The 22899-nt window shown below is 40.0% G+C and overlaps 1 protein-coding gene across 4 annotated transcripts in view; it reads right to left on the bottom strand.

The window, feature by feature from the left end:
* The window catches only part of ECPAS (Ecm29 proteasome adaptor and scaffold), a 97313-nt gene extending 75727 nt beyond the window's left edge, over nucleotides 1–21586 (bottom strand). The window contains exons 1-2 of one of the 4 annotated variants that reach the window (XM_037027326.2): nucleotides 21282–21586; nucleotides 13407–13510 (exon numbers count right to left, since the gene is read on the bottom strand). In XM_037027326.2, the coding sequence (XP_036883221.2) occupies nucleotides 13407–13428 (22 nt within the window). In that variant the 5' untranslated portion in view covers nucleotides 13429–13510; nucleotides 21282–21586. Of the gene's footprint in view, nucleotides 1–13406; nucleotides 13511–20652; nucleotides 21080–21281 lie in introns of those variants that run through there. The other 3 variants (XM_073226308.1, XM_037027325.2, XM_037027324.2) reach the window with 3 other exon arrangements.
* Nucleotides 21587–22899: the final 1313 nt, after the last annotated feature.

The following is a 22899-nucleotide window of genomic DNA, read 5'->3' as shown; positions in this document are numbered from 1 at the left end:
AATAGAAATACCATTTGACCTGGGAATCCCACTCCTTGGAATTTATCCAAAGAATATAACTTCTCAGATTCAGAAAGACATATGCACCCCTATGTTTATCACAGCACTTTTTACAATAGCCAAGATATGGAAGCAACCTAAGTGTCCATCAGTAGATGAATGGATAAAGAAGATGTGGTACATATACACAATGGAATACTATTCAGTCATAAAAAAAGAAACAAATCCTACCATTTGCAACAACATGGATGGAGCTGGAGAACATTGTGCTCAGTGAAATAAGCCAGGCAGAGAAAGACAAATGCCAAATGATTTCCCTCATTTGTGGAGTATAACAGTGAAGCAAAACTGAAGGAACAAAATGGCAGCAGACTCAGAGACACCAAGAATGAACTAGTGGTTACCAAAGTGGAGGGGCGTGGGAAGGCAGGTGGGGAGGGAGGGAGAAGGGGATTGAGGGGTATTATGTTTAGTACACAGGTGTGGGGGGATCACGGGGAGAACAGTGGAGTACAGAGAAAGTACATAGTGGATCTGTGGCATCTTACTACACTGATGGACAGTGACTGCACTGGGGTATGGGGGAGGACTTGATAATACGGGTAAATGTTGTAACCACATTGTTTTTTCATGTGAAACCTTCATAAGAGTGTATATCAATCATACCTTAATAAAAAAATTTCTTTTTAAACATAAATATAAAGTCATAGCCTGATTCAGGTCCTCATAAAAATAAGATCGTCTTCTGGGGTGGAGTAAGGAATGGGGAGTGGCCATATAAATGAAACCAAGATTGGCCACCAATTAATAATTATTCAACTGCATAATGGAAACTGAGACTACCTGTGGGTCTACTGGAAACTTTCCATAATTTTTTAAAGGAAGATAGGTATAACAGACACAGACATTTTGAGTATCTTTATATATATCCACCTATGTATATCCTGAGAACCTAGAGGCAATGACACCCAGTAGCACCAAGCACACTTAACACCCAGATTTTGGTTTTTAAATACCATTCTACCACGCTAGGCTTCTCAAAAAAAAAAAAAAAAACAGCTGAATCTAGGGTTGGAGCAGGGAAAAAGCAAGATGAGTCTGAAACAAGTTAAAGTATGAGAATGCAAATGGGGTCAGGAACATGTCAGAAGGATAAGGGAACCACCCTGAAAGAGTTACTTCATGGCCAAGGCAGGAACAATTTCAGGAACAAAATAACACAGTATGGGATTATAACCCAAAGTATAAAATAAATGTACATGAGTCCATATTGATATAAATAAATGATTAAATACACTAGAGAAAAGTGACACATCTTCCTTATAGAAGATTCCAAATAATACATGTAGTTAATTCCCCTATAAGAGGTAGAGCTTAATTCATGCCTGTACCCCCCTTTGAAGGTAGGCTAGATTTAGTAACTTGCTTCCAAAGAATACAATAGGGAAAGAGGAAAACATTAACTTTGCAGTACAGGAACTTGATAAATACCATTTCACCCAAGTGATCAAAGTCAGTGTCAGCGAGGCCATGTGGGTATCATGATCCCTGATACGATATGACAAGAAGGGCACTTCATCTCTGCGGTATTCTTTCAAAAGCCCATAAACCCCATCTAAGCATGAGTAAAACAACAGAAAAACCCAACTTGGGACACCTTCCACAGGACACCTGGCCAGTACTGCTCAAGACTTTCAAGATCATGAAAATCAAGGAAAAAAGACTAAAAAACTGTCACAGACCAGGAAAGACTGGGGAGACATTTAAACATGTCACATTTTGTGACAACTAAATGCGGTGTGAAATCCTGGACTGGATCCTGGAACAGAAAGAGGACATTAATGGAAAAAAAAAAAACGTGAAATCCAAATAAAGGATTGAGTTTAGCTTTTAGAATTAATAATAAAGGAAGAAAAGAGTAAGGAAGGGAGGAAAGGCAGGCAGGCCAGCTCTGTGAGATTACCACCAGACCAGACACAATGATTCTACTGAGTCACTGCAGAACACTGCTGTGCAAGAAGTCCTTAAGAACAGTGAGCTTAACCCACCATGTTGTGCACATTACAGCCAACAAGACCCTGCCCTGGGACCTTACAGATCTCAGACAGTGAAAACTGTCTACAGATTTTAGCTACAGAAACTGCGAAATTGTTCTGTGGAAGAAGGCGGAAAGCTAAACTCTTCCACCAAACTGACCTAAAGAATCTGTACCAAAGACTTTAAAAAACCAAGTGATATCTGGTCCCCTTTATTTTTCAAATAACAATCATTTGGTTATTTCCTATGTATCCCCAGTGTCATGCGTAACACTTTCCACTCTCCCTCACTAGAAAGGAAAACAGCAACCTAAATGCAAAAAACGAATTTATGATGAGAATGTGGGAATGTCAGAAAGGGCATCAAACATTATGTGTAGCCCTTCTAAAAAAGCCAACTGCAACTAAGAGTTAAAGCCTTCTACACCCTTGGAGGAGGTTCAACCCACACTGTTACATCACATTTAGATACACATTTATATTTTGAAATAAAAGATAATCATGTTCAAACTTTATGAGAAGAAATGTAAAGAAATGCAGATATAATAAGTACTAAATTTTTCAACTCTCAAAGTTAACAAAATAAATAGCAAAGATTAAGCAACAGTATGGTCCCTGATCACTGTTTTTAGAGTCATAGAAAGAATCTGAACCCTGGGCCTTTACCCTCAACCCTGGAAACACAGCTTCATGAAAACAACAATCCAAGTCAGCCTAGAATCTCAAAAGCATCTGTTCAGAAACCAGAAAGAATATAAACAAAAGTTGTGAAAATTCAGGAAGAATCTAAAACTCAAGTTCACCTTTCACAAAGACTCAGCTTTTAATTGTAGGAACCAAAATGCTCCAGGTCATCACAAAAGCATCTGAGATATGACAAACATTACTTCAGAGTTAGAAGCAAGTTCCATCCTCTCCACAATTTAAATGCTATTTATTTCATCCAAACTCATACTGAATTAACTTCACTTATGAGGAAATTAAAGACAATGCCATAACCTCATAAAATCACTGTTAAATGTGAGGAATATATCCTGAACTATTGTTTTTAACTGTTCATACACTAACATTTAAACTTAAAACTGGAATATGGCATATACTATTTAACAGCTTGCCTTTGTTTCCTTTTGATTAACACAAATTCTTCATCTGAAACCCTTGTAGCAATATATATCTCAGAACTTCTGATTTTTAGGGTGATGATATAGTACACATACTGTGCATTTCAAATGACCCTATCCACTCCATGGGTTCTAAGGCAGAACCTGTAATCAAATACAGTCATGTATCTGTAATAAACATGGACACTCACACTAAGTGGGATAATCAAGATTTAAAAGAACCTCACATTTATTCAGTCAGGCTTTAAATACCAAATGAATATATAAAAAAGAATGTTTGGATATGTATAAAATCTTTATGGCTACAAAAAGGTCTAACTACATAAAGATCTAACTGATAGTAGCTACATGGCAGCTTTGTCTATATAAATAGTATAATTTATCTAACTACTCCTCTATTTGTGTTATTACCAGGTTTTAGTGTTTCAGAAACAATGCTCCAAGAACACCTTTACCATTCATATCTCTGCACTTGCATGGATTTTTGTAAGCTAAAACCCTAGAAATGGAACTGCTGAGTCAAAGGGTGGGTGTACCATCAGGCTTAATAAATCCTGGAAAAATGCCCGTCAGAAAAACTGCTTATACCACCAGCAGTGTATATAAGTACCAATTTCTTTATAGCCAATTCTACATGGAGCAATCAGTCTTACAAAGATCAGTCTTGACTGAATATGACAGATGTAAAACGATCACACTGTTGTTTTGCTCGCTATATATTCTATCACTAAGGCAAAGTATCTTTTCAAATATTTATTGGACATTTGAAATATCTTCTTCAGCAAAATGTTCATTATTCTTTTGAGTTGCTGACTTCTAAAAGCTTTTATATAGGGAGAAAAAAGCTCCCTCTTTTCTCCTATACATTACAGATACATTTTTCCTAGTATGTTCTATAGCACTTTCTTTCCAAATCTAAGTTTTTAATATATAAATCTACCATTCCTCCTTTTTATGGCTTCTGAGTTCCTAGTAGTACTTGAAATGCCCTTTCACTCCAAGATTATACAAAAAAAATCTTCTACAGAAAAGAGTTAAATAACAGGCCTGAGACTGCTGTCCTTAGAAATGCCTGCTTGCTCAGGCTGGCTCTTGGCTGGCATCTGGAAACTTGAATTTCCGGAAGGTTCCCACCATTCCCAGAACTGATAAGAGTGGCTTACTGTGCCTGAACTGTTCATACAAACAATATGGTTTATACTGAACACCTGTTTTCTTTCTGAGACTATGGATTTTTGGTATGTTAGGCAGAAGGTGCCAACGTGAACAGCACCAAATTAAAACCCTTGGCACTGAATCTCTGATGAGCATCTCTGGCGAACATTTCACAGGTGTCACAACAACTGCTAGAGGAAGTGAGCATGTCCTGTGTAATCCCACTCAGAGAGGACTTTGGGAAGCCTACATCTGGCTTCCTCCAGACTTCGCCCCATGTACCTTTTCTTTCTGCTGATTTTGCTATTTTCCTTTTGCTGTAATAAATTTTAGCCATGAGTACAAACACATGCTGAGTCCTATGAACTTCCTAGCAAATCACTGAACCTGGGGGTGGTTCTGGAAACCCAACACATATTTATCTATGCTTTCTTCTAGCTCTTATGATTTTGCTTTCTATATTCAAGTCTTTAATCCAGTTGGAATTTTTTTGGCACACAGAGGGATGTGAGAAATCTTGTCTTTTGTAATTTTTTCATATCTTTTCCACTCCAAAGTAAAACATTTAGAAAAATGTACAAAATATATAGGTAGTTTAGTGAATTACTATAAAACATCCAAGTAACTACTACCCAAGTCAGGAAAATATATTTATTTTCAAACTTATACCAAGACAGATTTCTACTGGACTAAGAATTGGAAAGGACTGAAATATTATTTAACATTAAAAAAAATAAAGGGTACAGTGAGTTTTAAGAATCTGACTGAGGTCACAGAGGTAATAAGCAGCAGAGTGAGAGCTAGAATGGAGTCTTCAGACCTTCAGTCTAAAAATCCTTGCATATACCATGCAACTATCTATGACAATGACCTGATTTTCTACAGGACCACATACTACCCATACTAACCCTTATACAGGAAACCCTGTTCAAGAGCATCACCAAAAGGTCAGAGGAATTTCCCCTTTTCAGGTGGTATTTATGACAAAAATAATGTACAAATTCAGAAGTCAGAAAACAACACTACCAAAAGCTCATTACTGTGAATAAGAGGATAACCTAAAGGCATCAAGCTGCGATTCACCCTTCCTCCTTCTCCCTGTTAATCTAAATTCTCTGTTCCTTCGAGGCTCAACACCCTCGTACTTTCACTGTGAAGTACTGACTCCCCTACCTAGACTATTCATTTACTCATGTGCTTATTCAAGTATTTACTGAAATCCCACCAAGTGTCAGAGCTTGGTGGTCATGGATATAAAGACTGAAGAAGGAAGAGGTTAAGGATGCTGTGCTGGTTTACTGCATATGCTAAAAAGTAACAGAGGCCTGAGACAAACTGTCAACACAACAGCATTCAAAAACAAAAGAGGGAGAGTCTGAAAAAGAGGAATGATAGGTAATATACAAAAATAAGAAGAAAAGTGAGCATGGGGTCACAGAACTAAGGAAAGAAAAAATGGGTTGGTCAATGAAAACTGGAAAAAATTTGCTTACCCATAAAGAGAAAAATACCTATAAGTACCTTGCAGATAGATTAATGACTTGAGTGTAAAGAGCAAGATTTTAAAGATTTGAAAAGGAAACTGACAAAGAAAAATTAAAACTCAAGCACAAAACATGAAGACTACCAGATTAAGATTTTAAAATATTAGAAAATATACCATAAAGTAAAAAGATAATCTATAAATAGCTATAATGCTTTCAAATGAAAAGGAATTGAATACTTAAAACATTTCTGAAAATGAAGAAAAAGCAAATTGAGCAAAAATTTCTAATGGAAAAGGATACAAGTAGGCAATTCAGAGATGAGACCCATATACTAATAGTATAGAATGTGAAGATCTGACACACACAGGCAGGACATACATAGTGTTCTTAAGATTACTCTCTATACTTTTCTCCATACTTGAACTGATTCATCATTTTAGAAAGAGTATATATACCATAATAACTTTGTTTTATAATACTACTAAAAGAGGTAAGTAAATCAATAATTTTTCTTCTTAACATACTCATGTACTTCTCAAAATACTTCAGTTAAAAACATTTTTAGAAAACATTACAAATTTTATAGTAATCTACATTAAATGCTCACAGTAGTGCAGTTACAGTCAACACAGAATGATGTTACACAACTATTATTCTCTATGCTCTACTTTCACCCCCATGACTAATTTTTTTATGACTCAAATTTTGTGCCTCTTTATCCCCTTCACCTATTTCACCCACCCACCCCACAGGGCAAATTTTTTAAAAGAAGCTATGTTTCAAGGATAAAGAAACTTAAATCACAGAATTTTGAAAATTAAAATGGAAGAACAAAAATAAAAACATTTACTGATGGGAATACAAAATGGTACAAAATAAAACAAACACAAATGGTGTAGCCACTTTGGAAGACAGTGTGGAGGTTTCCTACAAAACTAAACATACTTTTACCATATGATCCAGCAATCACACTCCTTGGTATTTACCCAAGGAGTTGAAAATTTATGTCCACACAAAGACCTTCACATGGATATTTATAGCAGCTTTATTCATAACTGCCAACAAACTTGGAAGCAACAAGATGTCCTTCAGTAGATAAATGGATAAACAAACTGGTACGTACAATGGAATAATATTCACAGCCAAAAAGAAATGAGCTATTACTTTTTACAATAACCAAGATATGGAAGCAACCTAAGTGTCCATCAGTAGATGAATGGATGAAGAAGTGGTACATATACACAATGGAATACTATTCAGTCATAAGAAAGAAACAAATCCTACCATTTGCAACAACATGGATGGAGCTGGAGGACATTATGCTCAGTGAAATAAGCCAGGCGGAGAAAGACAAATGCCAAATGATTTCCCTCATTTGTGGAGTATAACAATGAAGCAAAACTGAAGGAACAAACTGGCAGCAGACTCAGAGACTCCAAGAGTGAACTAGTGGTTACCGAAGTGGAGGGGTGTGGGAGGGCGGGTGGGGAAGGAAGGAGAAGGGGACTAAGGGGTATTATGTTTAGTACACATGGTGTGGGGGATCACAGGGAAAACAGTGTAGCATAGAAAAGGCACATAGTGGATCTCTAGCAACTTGCTGCACTGATGGACAGTGACTGTATTGGGGTATGGGTTGGGACTTGATAATATGGATAAATGTAGTAACCACACTGTTTTTTTCATGTGAAACCTTCATAAGAGTGTATATCAATCATACCTTAATAAAAAAAATTTTAATGCCCTAATTAAAGGCAATATCTGACTGAAAAAAAAAAAGAAATGAGCTTTTAAGTCATGAAAAGACACGGAGGAATTCCTACTATATAATATTCTGGAAAAGGCAAACTACAGAGACAGTAAAAAGACCAGTAGATGTCAGGGAGGAAAGGGGAAAAGAGGGATGAATAGGAGGAGCACAGAGGATTTTTAGGGCAGTGAAAATACTCCATATGATACCATAATGATGGATACATTGTCATTATACCTTTATCCAAACCTATAGAATATAAAACACCAGCATGAACAGTAAAATGAACGATGGCCTCTGGGTGATGATGGTGTGTCAGATGCAGGTTTATCCTTGGTAAAAAATGTTCCAGTCTGATGGGTGATGTTGATAATGGGGCAAGCTATGCAACTGAGGGGACAGCAGCCATATGGGAAATCTCTGTGCCTTCCTCTTAATTTTGCTATAAACCTAAAACTGCTCTAAAAAATTTAAGTCTTTTTAAAAACAAGTAGTCTCAGAGGAAAACATCAAAACTGAGATTCTTAAATCCCAAAACACAAAACAATTTCCACTTTAGCTTATGTCAACTATTAAATTCATGTAGGGAAAAAAAATCTACTAAAAATAAAATTATGGAAATTTACTCTCCATTAAATAATTCTCTAATTCATATTACTAACCTATCTCTAGTTTCTGTATCTAAAAAGAAAGAAGGGACCTTCCCTCTTTCTACCCTACCAAGGAAGAAATAACCAGTAAAAGCTGAGGGACTTCACTTGTGTTATCCACCATTAGCCACTGATATTTCTGAAAATGTGTAATTATTTCTGAGAAATAAAACTGTCCATATAAATCACTCCTTCTTCAGACCTCTCCAAAAAATACAACCTTGCCTTCTGAGTTGAGGTGAAAAGGCTATTTTCTCAAAGGATTAGAAAAGGCAAATACTGGTTTTTCACTCGCATCATCACTTATGGCAAAATGTAAAAAAAAGAAAAAGCAATAAATCAGTGTCCTCAGATATATCACATTTTCATGATAATCTGAACATCAAAATGTTCCTCAGAAAGTATGCAAGAAAGGCATATATTATCAGAAAGAGTAGGGAAAGGACTGTACTTCAGGCAGTGATTATTCTCATGTGGGAGAATTTCAGAAGATTCTTTCTGGCTTGTTTAATTCTATGTCATTACTAATTTACTTCATGAGCATGAATTACCTGTGTGAATTAAAAAGAGAAAATGGTTATTTCAGGGTAATAGATTTTGGATTTTTTCTTTAAGGTTGTTTAAATTTTCTACAAAGAACATTGTTTTTTCTGAATATGAAAGAAAATTTTAAATTATAGATCAGGTTAGACTAGGTCTTCAGTGGAAGCTGAGATTGAAAGGGAAAGTTGAAAATACCTAGACTACTGTCCAATGCATCATAGGTCAATTAATAATCTAAAACTATAGAGTATTTTGAGAAAAATTTGTCAAGTTACCATGGAAATATACTAGACTACCATAGAATAATTTTACAAGGAAACAGTCTCCCTTGGTATTTGCTTTCTTCTGATTCACACACATATAAAAACACTACAGTCATAAGGCAGTTTTACATGGCCTTTTGAGCCTCAGAGAAACGCTGTGACATGGGCAGCTATTGTCTGCATTTACAGATGAAAAACTGAGGCTTTGGAATCTAAATGAGTACTTACCAAAGTCAATTAGTCAGAGGCTTGACTTACCAAAGTCAAAGTACTTACCAAAGTCAATGAGTCAAAGTCACCAAGTCAATGAGACAGAGGCTTGAACCTAGAGATCTTTACCCTTTAAGTACAAACTATAACTAGCACCTCCCTCTAAAGTACTCTTTATTGAAATAGGTAATACTAGCTCCAACTTACATTTGAGGAAACAAGGCCTAGAATTCATTAAGAATGTTGACTAAGATTACCAAACGCAGGCAGTAAGTGGCAGGGCAAGGATTCAAACTCCAGACAGTCCAACTCTTATGCCAATGCTCCTACTGGTATGCTAAATAAGAGTACAGCTGAGGCAGAGAAAGTGGATAGAGATGTTACTAAACCTCACCAAACAACTATGTACAACGTGATTCTGTATGCTGGCCATAGCCAGTGTGTCAGGATGGGTCCCTGACTCAATTCACCCCTTCCTAAGGAATTCAGAATTGGGACCAAAGAGCCAAGCCTCCCTTGAGTGTCTGGACCTATAAAAGTAAGCCAGGAAGTTATGACATGGGCCCCGCCCCTTCAGCCTACCCCTGGAGCACAAAGCACAAAATTGGCAGAAGATGGCCTGAAGAAAGAATGGGATGGAGGCAGAGAGGGAAGCTGGAAGAACTGGAAGACTTCTAGTCCTTAGCTCCAGGCCCCTTCTGAAAGGTCCTCTTGTTTCCATAAGACTCTGATTCCTTATAGTGCCCCATTTTTGCTTAAGCTAGCTTACAACTGGGTCCAAATACAAATGGAAGTCTTGGCCAAGGGAAAAATAAAAGACATAATTCGACAAAAGTACTATTTAAAAAAAATAATAAGCTAGCACATCCTAGGGTAAGCATCAGATCAGACAGGGAGTCCTTCCGAAGACAGGGACAATCTACCCCAAGGGACCTTCTCAATCATGAGCCCATTACTCCCCAACAGCCACCCAAATTGCAATAGCTTCTTAGGTGTAAGTCCTTGCCCAATTCTCAACCAAGGGCCTCAACCAGGAATACTCATAAACTCTCCTGACCATGTATGTCTTCAACTCCACACACACACATCCAAGTCCTCTCCAAGGTCCAGCTCAAATACATGCTCCGCACTTGCACATCCCATCCTGGCCCTCCAAACTCTCACAGACCTTTTCTGCATCTCTGCTGGCACTCATCTTTCACTGTACATTATGTACCTGCCCAATCTTACCTTCCCTAGACCTTCACAGCTCTGAGGTGTGACTTGAATCTGACGACCTGACTGCTACTCATTCATTCCAACCATCTCCAGAGCTCCTCAGGTTGAGAAAATGACTTAGACTCTTGGGATCCAAGGCTTAACTCAGTGCCCTGCAGAGAGTAGTTGCTCAAATACCTGTTGAATGTATGAAATATTAATTCCTCAAGCATTAGGGAAGCTATTTAGAAGTTTATACATCTAACATCTATAGCAAGGGAAAAGAGGGGATTGGTGGTAATTTACAACACATGACATCAAAATCTCTTGGAAAACGGATGTACGTTTTTTAATACCATGACAAGTGCTTAGGGTTTTAAAAAGGAAAGAAAGAAAGAGAGAAATTCTAGAGGGTCTGGTTTTTGTGGCAAAACTGTTCTGCTCCAAATCAGGAGGGATGCAATAGTTTTTGCAGAGAGAAAGAGAGGAGAAAAGAAAATGATGGAGAAGGACAGACCAGCAAAGAGGCAGAAAATCAAGTACGCAGCGGCAAGCCTTTCCCCATGACTCATCACATCTTCAAGAGTCAACTAAATTCCTGAAATGCTTGGGAAAGGGGCTTGTGCATGTGTGTATGCGTGTGCACCGGTAAAACAGGTGGGTTTCATGTCCCAGCTGACATGGATGAAACCAAAACACCTTTTTCAGAAATGAGAGCCCAGAAACTAAGTGAAGCATAAGTAAACTAAATTATAGGAAAGTCACAAAAATTGGATGGGAGGAGGAATTCTCTGGACTTTGACAGCCTCTGCAATCAGAAGTTGGAAACTAAAATTATGAAGAATAAGGAGCCCTAGCTGGCATCTGGGTTTTGTATGTAATATTAAACCTGGTAGATCAATCCTGTGAATCATAAATCTAACCAGATACTAACCAGTAAAGTCCACATCATCTATTGATTCCTATACACCATTTCAATTCATTAATTGCCACTCTAATTGGCAAAATCCAAATAAGGCCAACAGGGTACTTCTTAAAGAATTAATGCTTAAAATTGTGATCTCTACTCTATTTTTAAATACAACCTTGCCCCCCTTTATACCTTTTTATTTTTAAGAAACTCATTAAATGCAAATGTACTTAAAAGGAGAATGTCAGGAAGTGCAGCAGTAAACACAAACACATTAAGTCAGGGGTGGGGAGACAATCCATCATGGTTCCTGCAGGAGCTGCCTGGCCAGCCCAAGGGGGCAGCAGATGAGAACCTGTGCAGGCAATGAGGTCCTGAGCAGGAGGTTCCTACTGACACAAGTCCCTGCTGGTACCCCTTCCCTCTGGAACTGAGGCAATTAAACAGGCCATTTGCCTACTTAAGCCTACCAATCTTATGCCCAGGGCCCAGGCAGATATTCCTGCACCAGGGAAGCCCTGCACCAGAATGCACTAGTGACTAGACTCTGAGCAAGGAGGGGAAAAGAGTCTTTCTTCTGCCACTTTAGATGTCCCAGTCATGCTACTTTAAGTCTCCTACCAACACAGCATAGCCCAAAGCAAGGCTAACCCTTCCTGCTTCCACACACACACACCCCTGCCCTGCTGCCATCCCCCCACACACACAGAGGGAGGGAGGGAAGAAGTCATGGGGCTAGCTTGGCAGGGCCGGGCCAAATGAGGAGACCAGCCCTAATCTGTACCCTAGATTTAATGAGTAAGTGCCATTAACTCCAGATGCCCTGAGGTCCACAAACACTCCCACCTTCCAAAGGGGCCCTTTCCCCTAGAGACAGCAGCTGGCAGATACCCAGGTAGAAATCAGTGTTAGTAAACTGATGCGCAGAGAGATAAGTTCAGTTTATGAAAGTCAGCTTAGAGGAGATAATATACTATTCAAGAGTTCAGACTGCATAAAAATAAAATGCATGATAGATGAGATCCACCCAAAGCAGCTAATTACTTAGGAAATGCTTATTTGGATGTATAAACTCTAGAATGTTCTTTATTTAAGTCCCAGCATTTGTAGTTTGACCTGCTTGCCTTTGGTATATCATAATGACATGAACACATCCATCACAGACCCAAAAGCTCTAAGAAGGAAAGAATCTAGGGGCAAATAAACAACATCCTCATTTCTCTTCTAAACAATTCCTCCAACCTCCCAATTTTTCACTTCTCTATAATGGAATAAAGATACATGAAAAAGCAAAAATAACCAAAGTTTATTCTAAAGTTGAACTTCGGTTTATAAAATGTTCCATCCCTCAAAATTCCATCTAAATGAATTAAGGCATCATACACCGTCATCAACAAAATACGTAACAAAAAAATAGTAGAATGCCCTGGTGGAAGGAGGATTCAGTAAATTAGAAGAAGCAATGAGAAGCACCTCTGGAGAAGCTACAAATCCCAGGTACTCACTGGATATTTAGTTTATGATATCAGAGAATTACAATCTGAATGTACAGAGTTTCAATCAAAGGACTATCCAATATCATCCAAGAGTAAAACTGAGCCCTTATCTTGTTCAGATTCAGAATGGAGTAGAATTAAATGGCTTTTCCATCAAAGTAGAGGTTAAATTGGCAAAATTAGGAATACCCAACTACCACCACAATGCCTCTCTCAATACCTCTTCATGAATAAAGCAATTAACTCTATGATGACATTCCTGGAGCATGTAAAACCATTTTTTGTGGTTGTGGCAGACAATACTACTTGCAAACTAATACTCAGTCTTTTCCTTATGCAAACTGCTAAATACTTTCTTTAAGTTTTATCTGTTTCTCTCTTACTAATTTTATGTTTATGTGATAACAGAGAAGAGAGGCTTTAGGCATATATAAACTAACATGAACTTCAATGATTCTCTCAGAATAGCTAGGAGAGGAGAAAAACCCACGATGATCTTGGGAGAAAACTGCTATTTGATAACCTATGCATTTTTAAATGCGATTACAAAAAAAAATGCACACATCCTAAGGAACTAAATCTACTAACCTCTACAATCAATGTGATACATGGTTTATCCAGTCTTGACAAAAATCCTCTGGATCACCAATGGTATGTTCATCCACTCGTACATATGCAATTGTATAAAGAATCTATTATTTAGAACACCAGGAAAAAAAACAATTAAAAGATTTATACTCACAGCTACTGTTTTTAAAAAAAGCACTTTTCATTTCTATGCTAAGATCTCCTAATTTGCTCCTAATTTGATGTCCTGCTTTACAAATTCAGAATGAGGGGGGAAAATTATAGTGATTATCAAATTGAAGAAAGAGTAAGGAACATGTCCATAAATAAAACTGTGTAGAAGTAATAATGCTAATACTTTTAAAAAATTACTCCAGTAATTCCTCACTAAAGACTAAAAAACTCCCAATACCAATACAACATGTATTTTATGTGTGTGTGTGTGTGTATATATATATATATACATATACACACATATTTAGAAACATACAAAGTCTTACATTAAAATTGGAAGAAAGTGTCTGATTTATACAACAGTTTTACAAGAAGACTATTAGTAGGTAGGCACACATATCAGTACATTACAACTGAGAATGTAACTCATAACCCTGGGAGCCTTTGCCCTCTCTCAGCACCCCTGACCCCCTACTTCCCTGATTCTTTTTTCTTCTCACCCCTGCATATGCATAGCCCCCAGACAGCTGTCCTCTGGACAACCTGTCCATTCCCATGATGCTACCATCACCCACTCCTCCAAGCTTCAGAACCAAAGTTCCACACACCTGCAATCCACATGCCTAGCACTGTGCCAAATGCCAAATTCTTAACATGCATTATTTCTTCCCATTCTTATAACAATCCTGTAAAATAGGTTTTATTGTTATCCCGTTTTACAGATGAGAAAACCAAGGCCCATAAGTTAGGTCCCTTGTTCAAGGACATTAACTAAAAAGCAGCAGAGCCAGGATTCAAAACCAATTCTGACTCCAGTGCCTGAGGTTTTAGCCACTAGTCAAAACAGTTTCCCTAAACAGCTCAACACAGGCACTTTGATAACTCAACTCATTCACTCAATAAATAATTTGTTAAACACAAACCTATTCTCTCTTCCCCACTTGCACCTCCCTAAATCTGTCTACATCACTCCATACCTGCAGTTTCTCAGGTAGATTCTTGGAATAAATTTCTAACTCCTCGCTCTCCTGAATAACCCTCATCTACTCAGCAGATAATTTCTGCCTATTTTAGGATTCTAGATTGCCTTCTTACCAAATCCATTTCCACTGTCCCAATCAGACCAGACCCTACATTTCTTTTACTTAGCCATTGTGACACCCTCCTAATTACTCTTGCTGTTCTCAGTGCCTAGATCCTTGTAATCAATGTTACACCACTGCCTCCTGTTATCCTTGTAAAACAGATCTACTCATGTTACACCAAAAGCTAAAAAGCCTTTGATAGCCCTCAACTGTGGGCAGAACAAAGCCCAAACTAATTGCTTCTGCATTGCTACACAACCTGATCCCAACCTACCTTTCCAGCTTCATCTCCTACTACTCCCCAACCAAAAATAATAATAAAAATTCATACAGAGCTTAACTGTTTATACAGTGCATTTTCACATACATTAATCCTAATACATTCTGATTTATTTCCTATTATCCCAACTTCATGGGGAAAAAAAACGAGACTTAGGACGGCAAGGTACTTTGCCCAAGATGTCAAATCATAAAAGGCAGAAAGGGCCGAGTCTCTAACTCCAAATGTTATCTCTTTTCCCAGAACTTCACACAGCCATAGCATTCCCATTTCAGTGTATTAGACTTACTCAGACTTTCTCTGAAAATGCGCAATATTTTCTAACCTCTATGTCTTAGCTCAGGCTATTGTTCCTTTAGCCTGGAATGTTATTCTGAGTTCCCTGATGTTTCCAAAGAACTGTGCTAGGCATTTTTCACATCATGCATATTAGTTACTTTCATTTATATATATTTCTGTTTCTACACTGAATTATAAGCCCTGTGAGGACAACACTGTAAGTTAATCACTCAATTTCTAAAGTCTGCTTTATTCAACAGGAAAATATATGGGGAAAATAAGCCATATTAGATGGCAAGTGCCTTGGCAGAGACTGGCTAGGCCTGAAACCAGAGACTAGCAACTAGGATCAGACCATCTGAGCATAGTGGCAGTGCCTACAATTTTAATGTCCATCTTATGAACAAGGTCAAATGCTCCAGTACCAACTATTCTCACCAACATTGACCTTTACTAAATATTACAGTTTACTGAAACCATAATTTAAAACAGGATGGAAGTGAAAAACTAGCATAGATGTTGATGAAAAACAGATACATTATTGTTATTTCCATTTTAACCTCCCTATTTGGTTAAGTAACCAAAATTTAAATGATACAGGCTTGATTTAGCCTTTCTACAAAAATGAGCTCAGCTGTCATTAAAGCAGTCATCTCTCTGGGGTTATTTCAGTATACCACAGAATCACATTCATCTACACACCTACATACACAGCTGCCCATGTCTCATATCCTCTAATAAAAGAGTCACTAGGCTTTCTGGCACAGGCAGAGACTCTCTCAGAGGTATCTGACAAGTTGACTAGCTGGCCAACTTTTCCAACTGAAGCTTCCTATGGCTACGTTAAATGGCAAAATTGGGTAGTGTCAATGTGCTTCAAGATTACAGCCATTACTCCTTCATGAGTTGTCTTTATCCCAGTAGGATCAGATTCTAATGCCTTACAATTATAAAGCCCAGAATATGAAACCACTAAACAGCTGACCAGGTGAAAAGTCTCAAATGCTTCCTTCCCCCTGTCAGAAATCTCCCTACCACTGCTGAAATATAACCACAATGTCAACTTTTCCATGAACTGGCAGAGGATAAGATTAGAAGAAAAACTAGCCTACTTGCCATGCATTAAATTTCACTTCATTCCAAATAGTTATACTACCCCCAACTCTAAAAAAAGAAAACTACAAACTATGACCTTAAGTAATTTAAAAGCTCGATTTCAGAACTCTAAAAATTGAAACTAATCTTTTTCTATTTTGGCATCTTTCCCACAAATCTAATACACTGTATACAATGAACATCAGAATACTGCCACACTTCATACACTACAGATTTCTCCTGGAGGCTAGCAAGACAGGTGAAAGGAAAAAGCCATTTGATCTTGCTATAAACTGTATATCTGGCTTTTCAGAGAAAGTAATACAGTTGTAGAGCATAATTAACATAAACTTTGGAATCAGAATTGAAGATCAAGCCCTGAACTGTAATATGAGGGAGACTCCACCACTGAGACAATAACAGTACCAAATTCACAGGATTGTTGTAAGGATTCCATCAGTTAAGATGCACAAAATGATTAGAACACAGGAAGCTAAACATTAACTTTGCTACTATTTTATTAAAATCACCTGGTTCAAAGTAACAATTCCAAGTTTGTAAAAGGGTAACACACTCTTAACAGATCCCAATCCTAACCCAAGATTATCCTGCTTACCTTTAGACAGCTTTCATTGTCAATGGTACTACTCAAAATAAATATATTAATTAATTAATCAAACGACCTAATAGTCAATTCTGCTCCTCTGTAGCTCCTGTAAAGTGTGGTGGGAGATACAACTGAAAGCTGCTCTAAATTCAATTTAAATTCATGACATGTGTATCACTTCAAATACAAAGGTAAAAAAATGTTGATCTGAAATCTATAGAAAAGTACTGTTACCAGCTATACATCCCTAAAAAACAGGACTGGGAACCACAGAGAGTATTACTTTAGCATTATCTATATCAAACAATCACACGATTTGGTCCTTACAAATGTTTACTTGTACTATTACTCTTTCTTCTCAATAGTATATATAATTCTGTCCGCGGACTTTGGTGTTTCTTTTGCAGCCCCCAGCAATGTTAAAACAGCAGTCACACAGCTGGGTTAAGGTACACCTAGATGAGAATTTAGCAGTGCATTTGAGTTGATCTTTTCAACAGCATGAACACTCTGATAATGGTACACAGAGGTAATATAGCCTACAGGCTGGTTATGAGTGCACACTGGAGTCTGAGACACCTGGCACCCAATTCCAGCTCCACTATATACTAACCACAGGACCCTGGGAACCTAAAAACAAATTCCATAAAAGAATAGTAGTAATTTTACATACCTCTTAAAATTATTTTGAGAACTAAAATAATATATGCAAAGCACTTAAGAACAATGCTAGTGCTGAAATATTTAGGAGAAAATGTACTGATGTCTCCAATTTACTTTAAAATGCATCAAAAAAAAGAGGATTTGAGTACTTAATGCCTGAACAATACACTTAAAAATGTTGATATGATAAATTTTATGTTATGTGTATTTTGCCACAACCCTTTTAAAATAAAATTAAAATAAAAATTTTAAAGGTGGATTGAGAGAGGGACAGATATGTGATAAAGCTACAAAAATATCAAATGTAGAATCTAAAAAGTGGGTATATGAATGTTCTCTTTCAACTTTTCTGCCGTTTTGTAGGTTTTTACAATAAAATGTTAGGGAGAAAAAAACAATGCTGGCAGCTAGTAGTTTGCTTTTATTATCATCTACTAGTCAGAAATAATAGCCAGCAAATATTCAGATACTTAGCTCCTTTTTTTATGGTGGAATTTTTTTAAGTAATTTCTTTTACCAACCACCTCTCCACTTATAACAGCCATTCTGAAACTAAAAGCAGTTTATTTGAAACTCCTTAGTCAGTATATATGTGTGTGATTTCAAGTTATTCTAAGGTGCCAACTGCCAAGTATTTAATCTCTATTGAAGAAATACAATTAACATATACCTGTGGTCAGTAATTGATGATCTGACCAAACAAGACAATAGAAAAGCAAGTATTGGAATTATTTGTTCCAGTAGCTACAAAAGCCAGTAAATTCCTTAACCAGAAGTATTACCAACACCTTAAGGTACCTGATATAAAGGAGTGCACTGCATATATAAAAAAAAAATCAGTCACTTTAGAGTGATACCCAATTCTTCCTGTAATTTTGTTCCCCATTCCAACTGGTAATTCAGATTTTAACATGTGTTCAACAGGAAGTTAGGTATCATATAGTGTAATAACAGTTTAAAAAGTCAGACCATCTCACACCCATTGGGATGGCTACTATCAAAATACAGAAAAGAACAAGTGGAAGATGTGGAAAAATTGGAACCTTTGTGTACTGTAGGAACTTAAAATGGTACAACCACTATGGACAACAGTATGGCAGTCCTTTAATAGTTCAATACAAAGTTACCATGTGATCCAACAATCCCACTTCTGGACATATATATCCAAAAGAACTGGAAGCATGGTTTCAAAGATCTATTTGTATACACATGGTTACAGCAGCATTATTCACAATAGCTTAAAACATACAAGCAAATCCACATGTCCACTGACAGATGAATAGATGAGAAAAATAAGACAAAATGGAATATTATTTAGCCTTATAAAGGAAGAAAATCCTACCACAAGCTACAACATAAATAAACCTTGAGGACATTATGCTAAATGAAATAAACCAGACACAAAAAGATAGATCCTGTATGAGCCCATTTATGAGACACCTAGCACAGTCAAAATCAAAGAGACAGAAAGTACAATGGTGGTTGCCAGGAGCTGGGAGGAAGGCATGGAATAGGGAGTTAAAGTTTAATGGGTACAGAGTTTCAGTGCTACAAGATGAAAGGAGTTCTGAAGATGGATGGTGGTGACAGTTGCACAACAATATTAATGTACTTAATGCCACTGAATTGTAGACTTAAAAATGGTTGTGATGGTAAATTTTATGTGTATCTTACCAGAATAACAATGAAAATGGAATAAAAAAAAATCAGTGAACTGATCTCCCCTGAAGCTCCATCTAAGCGCTCCATCTAAGAACTGACAGAGAAGCAATCTGCGCTGAGGCTATCAGCCCACGTCTTTCTCTAACCACACCACCAGACCCTCTTTGCTCACTCTCCATCCTCACCACGTCATAGCTATTGTTTATTCCAGCTTCAAAATGAGTAAACGTTACTCCTCTATGCCAGTTTTTTGTCAAAGCAGCAAGGAACTTAGTCTCTCTAAACCTGCCTCCTCTTTAAAACAAGGATAATTCCTAGTTACCTGCCTCACAAGGTTGTTAATGAAGGCAAAAGTGAGATCATGTATATAAAGTAGCTTTAAACTGCCAAGGACCAAAGACACAAATTATAACAACTACTTTCATATGTAAATTCAGAAAGGGCTGTAGCAAAAACTTCACAAACTTGCGGCATCTCACCTATGCTTCATTCCATTTAAAACTCAGTATCATCCCGAAACAACACCTTTCTTGATTTTGACATAAACTGGAAGACAGCACTGGGGAAATAAACGAACAACAACAAAAAAACCCTCAACCTAAAGCATTTCATCTAGCCACCCCAAACGCCATCAGAAATTATTCTTGCATGTCCTAGGAAAATTCAATTTTTATGACCCCAGCGTGGGCCCGCGGCGCCCTGGGACTACACTTCCCACAAAGCACCGAGCGAACGCGGGCGGCAGGCGGGGCGAATTTAGGGTGACCAAGGTTCTTCCCCCACGCGGACCGCAGTCCCCTGGAAAATTGCAACGTTTATAGTTGAGTGTGACCTGCCTCTCCCTTCTGAAAGCGCTGTCACCCTGTGGTTTGTCTGGCGGCTAGCGCCGCGATCCTCTCAGACCTCCCGTCCTTCCTACTCCGCCTGAGGGTCACCACCTACTCTTGACCTCTCCGCTGATTTCTAGGGTGTCACTGAAAGGCACCTTCGCCCCCTCCCCGAAGCTCCATTTCTACAACTCGCCCAACAGTCGGCACCGGGGGCCCTGGCGCGGTCAAACTGGACGGGCAGTCCCGGGGATCGGCCCGGTACTGCCCGTCCAGGCTCCGCGGAGAGGGGGTTGGGCTCCCCCACACCCGGGCCGGGGCGGATCGCGGGCAGAGGTGGCTCCGCCCGGGGCTCCGGTTTCAATTTCGCAACGTGACGGTGCAAACCTGAGGCCTACAAACGCCGGCGGCAGCGTCCCGCGCCCCGCCCGCACGCCAGGCCCGAGTGCCCTAACCCCCCGTACGCCGCCGCCCACCCGGCCCGGTGCCCCGCGGCGGCAGCGCGCCCGGCCCTCCGACTGGGCCCCGGCCGCCGGCCCCGGCCCCGCGCAGCGCTGATTCCGACCCGCGGCCGCAGGCTGGCGGCGGCACTTACTCAGCTCGTCTTGGGAGGCGGAGGCGGCGGCCGCAGCCATGTTGCGCCAGGAAGGGAGGGAGGGGCGGGAGCGGGAGGGCGCGGGCAGGCGGCGCGGGGGGCTCGCCGCTCGCGGTTCAGCAAGGCCCGGGAGCCGCCTCGGGTCGCTCCGCTCGGGCCGCGCTGTGCCCACGAGGCCGGCCCGCCGCTGCCGCCGCCTGCGTCCTCCTCCCTGCACGCGTCGTCCTCGCGGTCCCACGCAAGCTCGCGACCCGGGCGCTCCGCAGCCTCGCGCCTCTGCGGAGCAGCCGCCGCGTGTCGGCCGAGGACCTGTGCGCCCAGCTTGCGCGGCGGCTCTGCGGCTCCACGCCGCGCTCGCCCGACTCACGCCGGTTTTATATTTAGAAAGAGCTGAGCCATCCTCCCAGCGGCCCCCCCGCCGGGCCCCTCACGCCCGCCCGCCCTCGCTCGCTCGCGGCTCGTCCTGCCCACCTGCCGCCGCCCGCCCCGCGCGCGGGACCCGGCCTGCGAGCGCTCCCCGCGCGGACCCGACACGCGGCGGCCTGCGCGGGCGGCCGGGCCTAGCTGCCCCGCCGCGCGGGCGCAGCCTGCAGCGGCCCCGGCGCGGAGCGTTCGCGCGGGCCTCTGACCTGAGTCGGAGCCGGTCTCCATGCTGGGACGCTGCGCGCGGCGCCGCGAGTTGGGAGCCCAGAAGCGAGGCTGTCGGCGGGCTCGGCCCCGGGGAGCCACGCGCCGCAGTCCGCGAGGGGCTTGAGCGACCGGCCCGGGGAGATTCTCGAGGTGGGGCCGAAGCTCCCTTTTAAAGGTCTGTGGCTGTCACGTTGACTGGTCCCGACCTGAAGAAACACGCCTGTCCAGAGGAAGAGACGTGGACTCGGAAAAGTAGAGCCGGGTTCGGAGTCGGCGGGAGGAAGCCCCGCCCTGCGCCTCCCGCCGAACTTGTCGGCCCCGACGCCGCGAACCGCCCGGGAGCCGGCTCCCTGGGCTCCTTTCTTAAAGGCAGTAATAAAGTGCACGTTTCTGATGCTCTTAGAAACTAGCACTACCGGCTGAACGAAAATAACCAAGCCCTTCTAAAAGTTAAATGAACTAAGATTTTTAAAGTTCAAATTCAAGTATATATGCTTATATGAGATTTTTTTTTTATTTTTTATTCTAATATCTATGTTCTTTTTGGTAACCTGAGTGACTCATTTTCAATATTCCGATTTTAACTTTATGCCTTAAATTCGCCCGTGAGGTCATGCATGTGAAAAACCCTTGCAAAATGGAATTCAAATTCAGAAGTTGCATAATTGCTGTACTTTTAAGTGATGGCACAGTCATAAATTAGATACAAGATGAAATACCTTTGAGGGAGGAGGATATAAGAGGAAATCAAGATCCTAAATGGACTGAAATTGCATTTATTCCTAAAAGCAGAAATCTATAAAGCCCTAGTTAGTGTCCTGAAAAATGAATGTCATTCCAGATGTAATGTGGGCATGAGCAAGGTACTTAACACACATTAAAAACATGTATTTCCTTTATTGCTTTTATTACAGGAATTAAACGTGATCTCCATAAAAATTGCAATATTCGGAGTATCATAAAATTAAAAGGCCAACATCCCACTCTCACCATCCCACTCCTCAGAGAAAACAGGAAGAGTTGAGTGTGACTGCCCCAAGGCGGTGTCCCTGCACAGTATGTACAGCCGCAAAAGCATCTAGGATGAGGAGGTGGTTTATACCTGTGATAGAAAGTGTTTTTCCCCCATGCTAATTCAAAAAAGCTCTACACCACCACCACTTTTTTGTTAATGACTTCATAGCATATTTTTTTAGAGAATATTGGCTCTTTTGTTTGAGGGACACAAGGTACCATGTACTATTTTCAAAGAATAGAATACAGAAGAGTATAAAGGCTGTCCTCCATCTCACTGCCCACCACCCCCTCACCCTAATCCCTCCAAATAACCCCTGTGAAGTGTGGTATGTACATCTTTCCTGACAATTTCTATAAATACATAAAGTGACTGCACCAAGGAGTGGTTGGGGAAACTGACTTCCCATAACCTCAAATAGATCCTTCTAAAGCCACTCCAAAAAGTACAGAATATGTTTTTTAAAAAATGTGTTAGGCAATTTTAACTTCCAGACAAAGCTAGTTAGCAACTCATAATTTTCTCCTGTATAGAATTCCAGAGTCCACACATGTGCAAATCACATATATGTGTGTATGTGCATTTTTATTTGTTTTGACAAA

Source organism: Manis javanica, chromosome 2 (genome assembly GCF_040802235.1).
Source record: "Manis javanica isolate MJ-LG chromosome 2, MJ_LKY, whole genome shotgun sequence".
NCBI classification, from domain to species: domain Eukaryota; kingdom Metazoa; phylum Chordata; class Mammalia; order Pholidota; family Manidae; genus Manis; species Manis javanica.
This window is presented reverse-complemented; position numbering and strand designations above follow the sequence as displayed.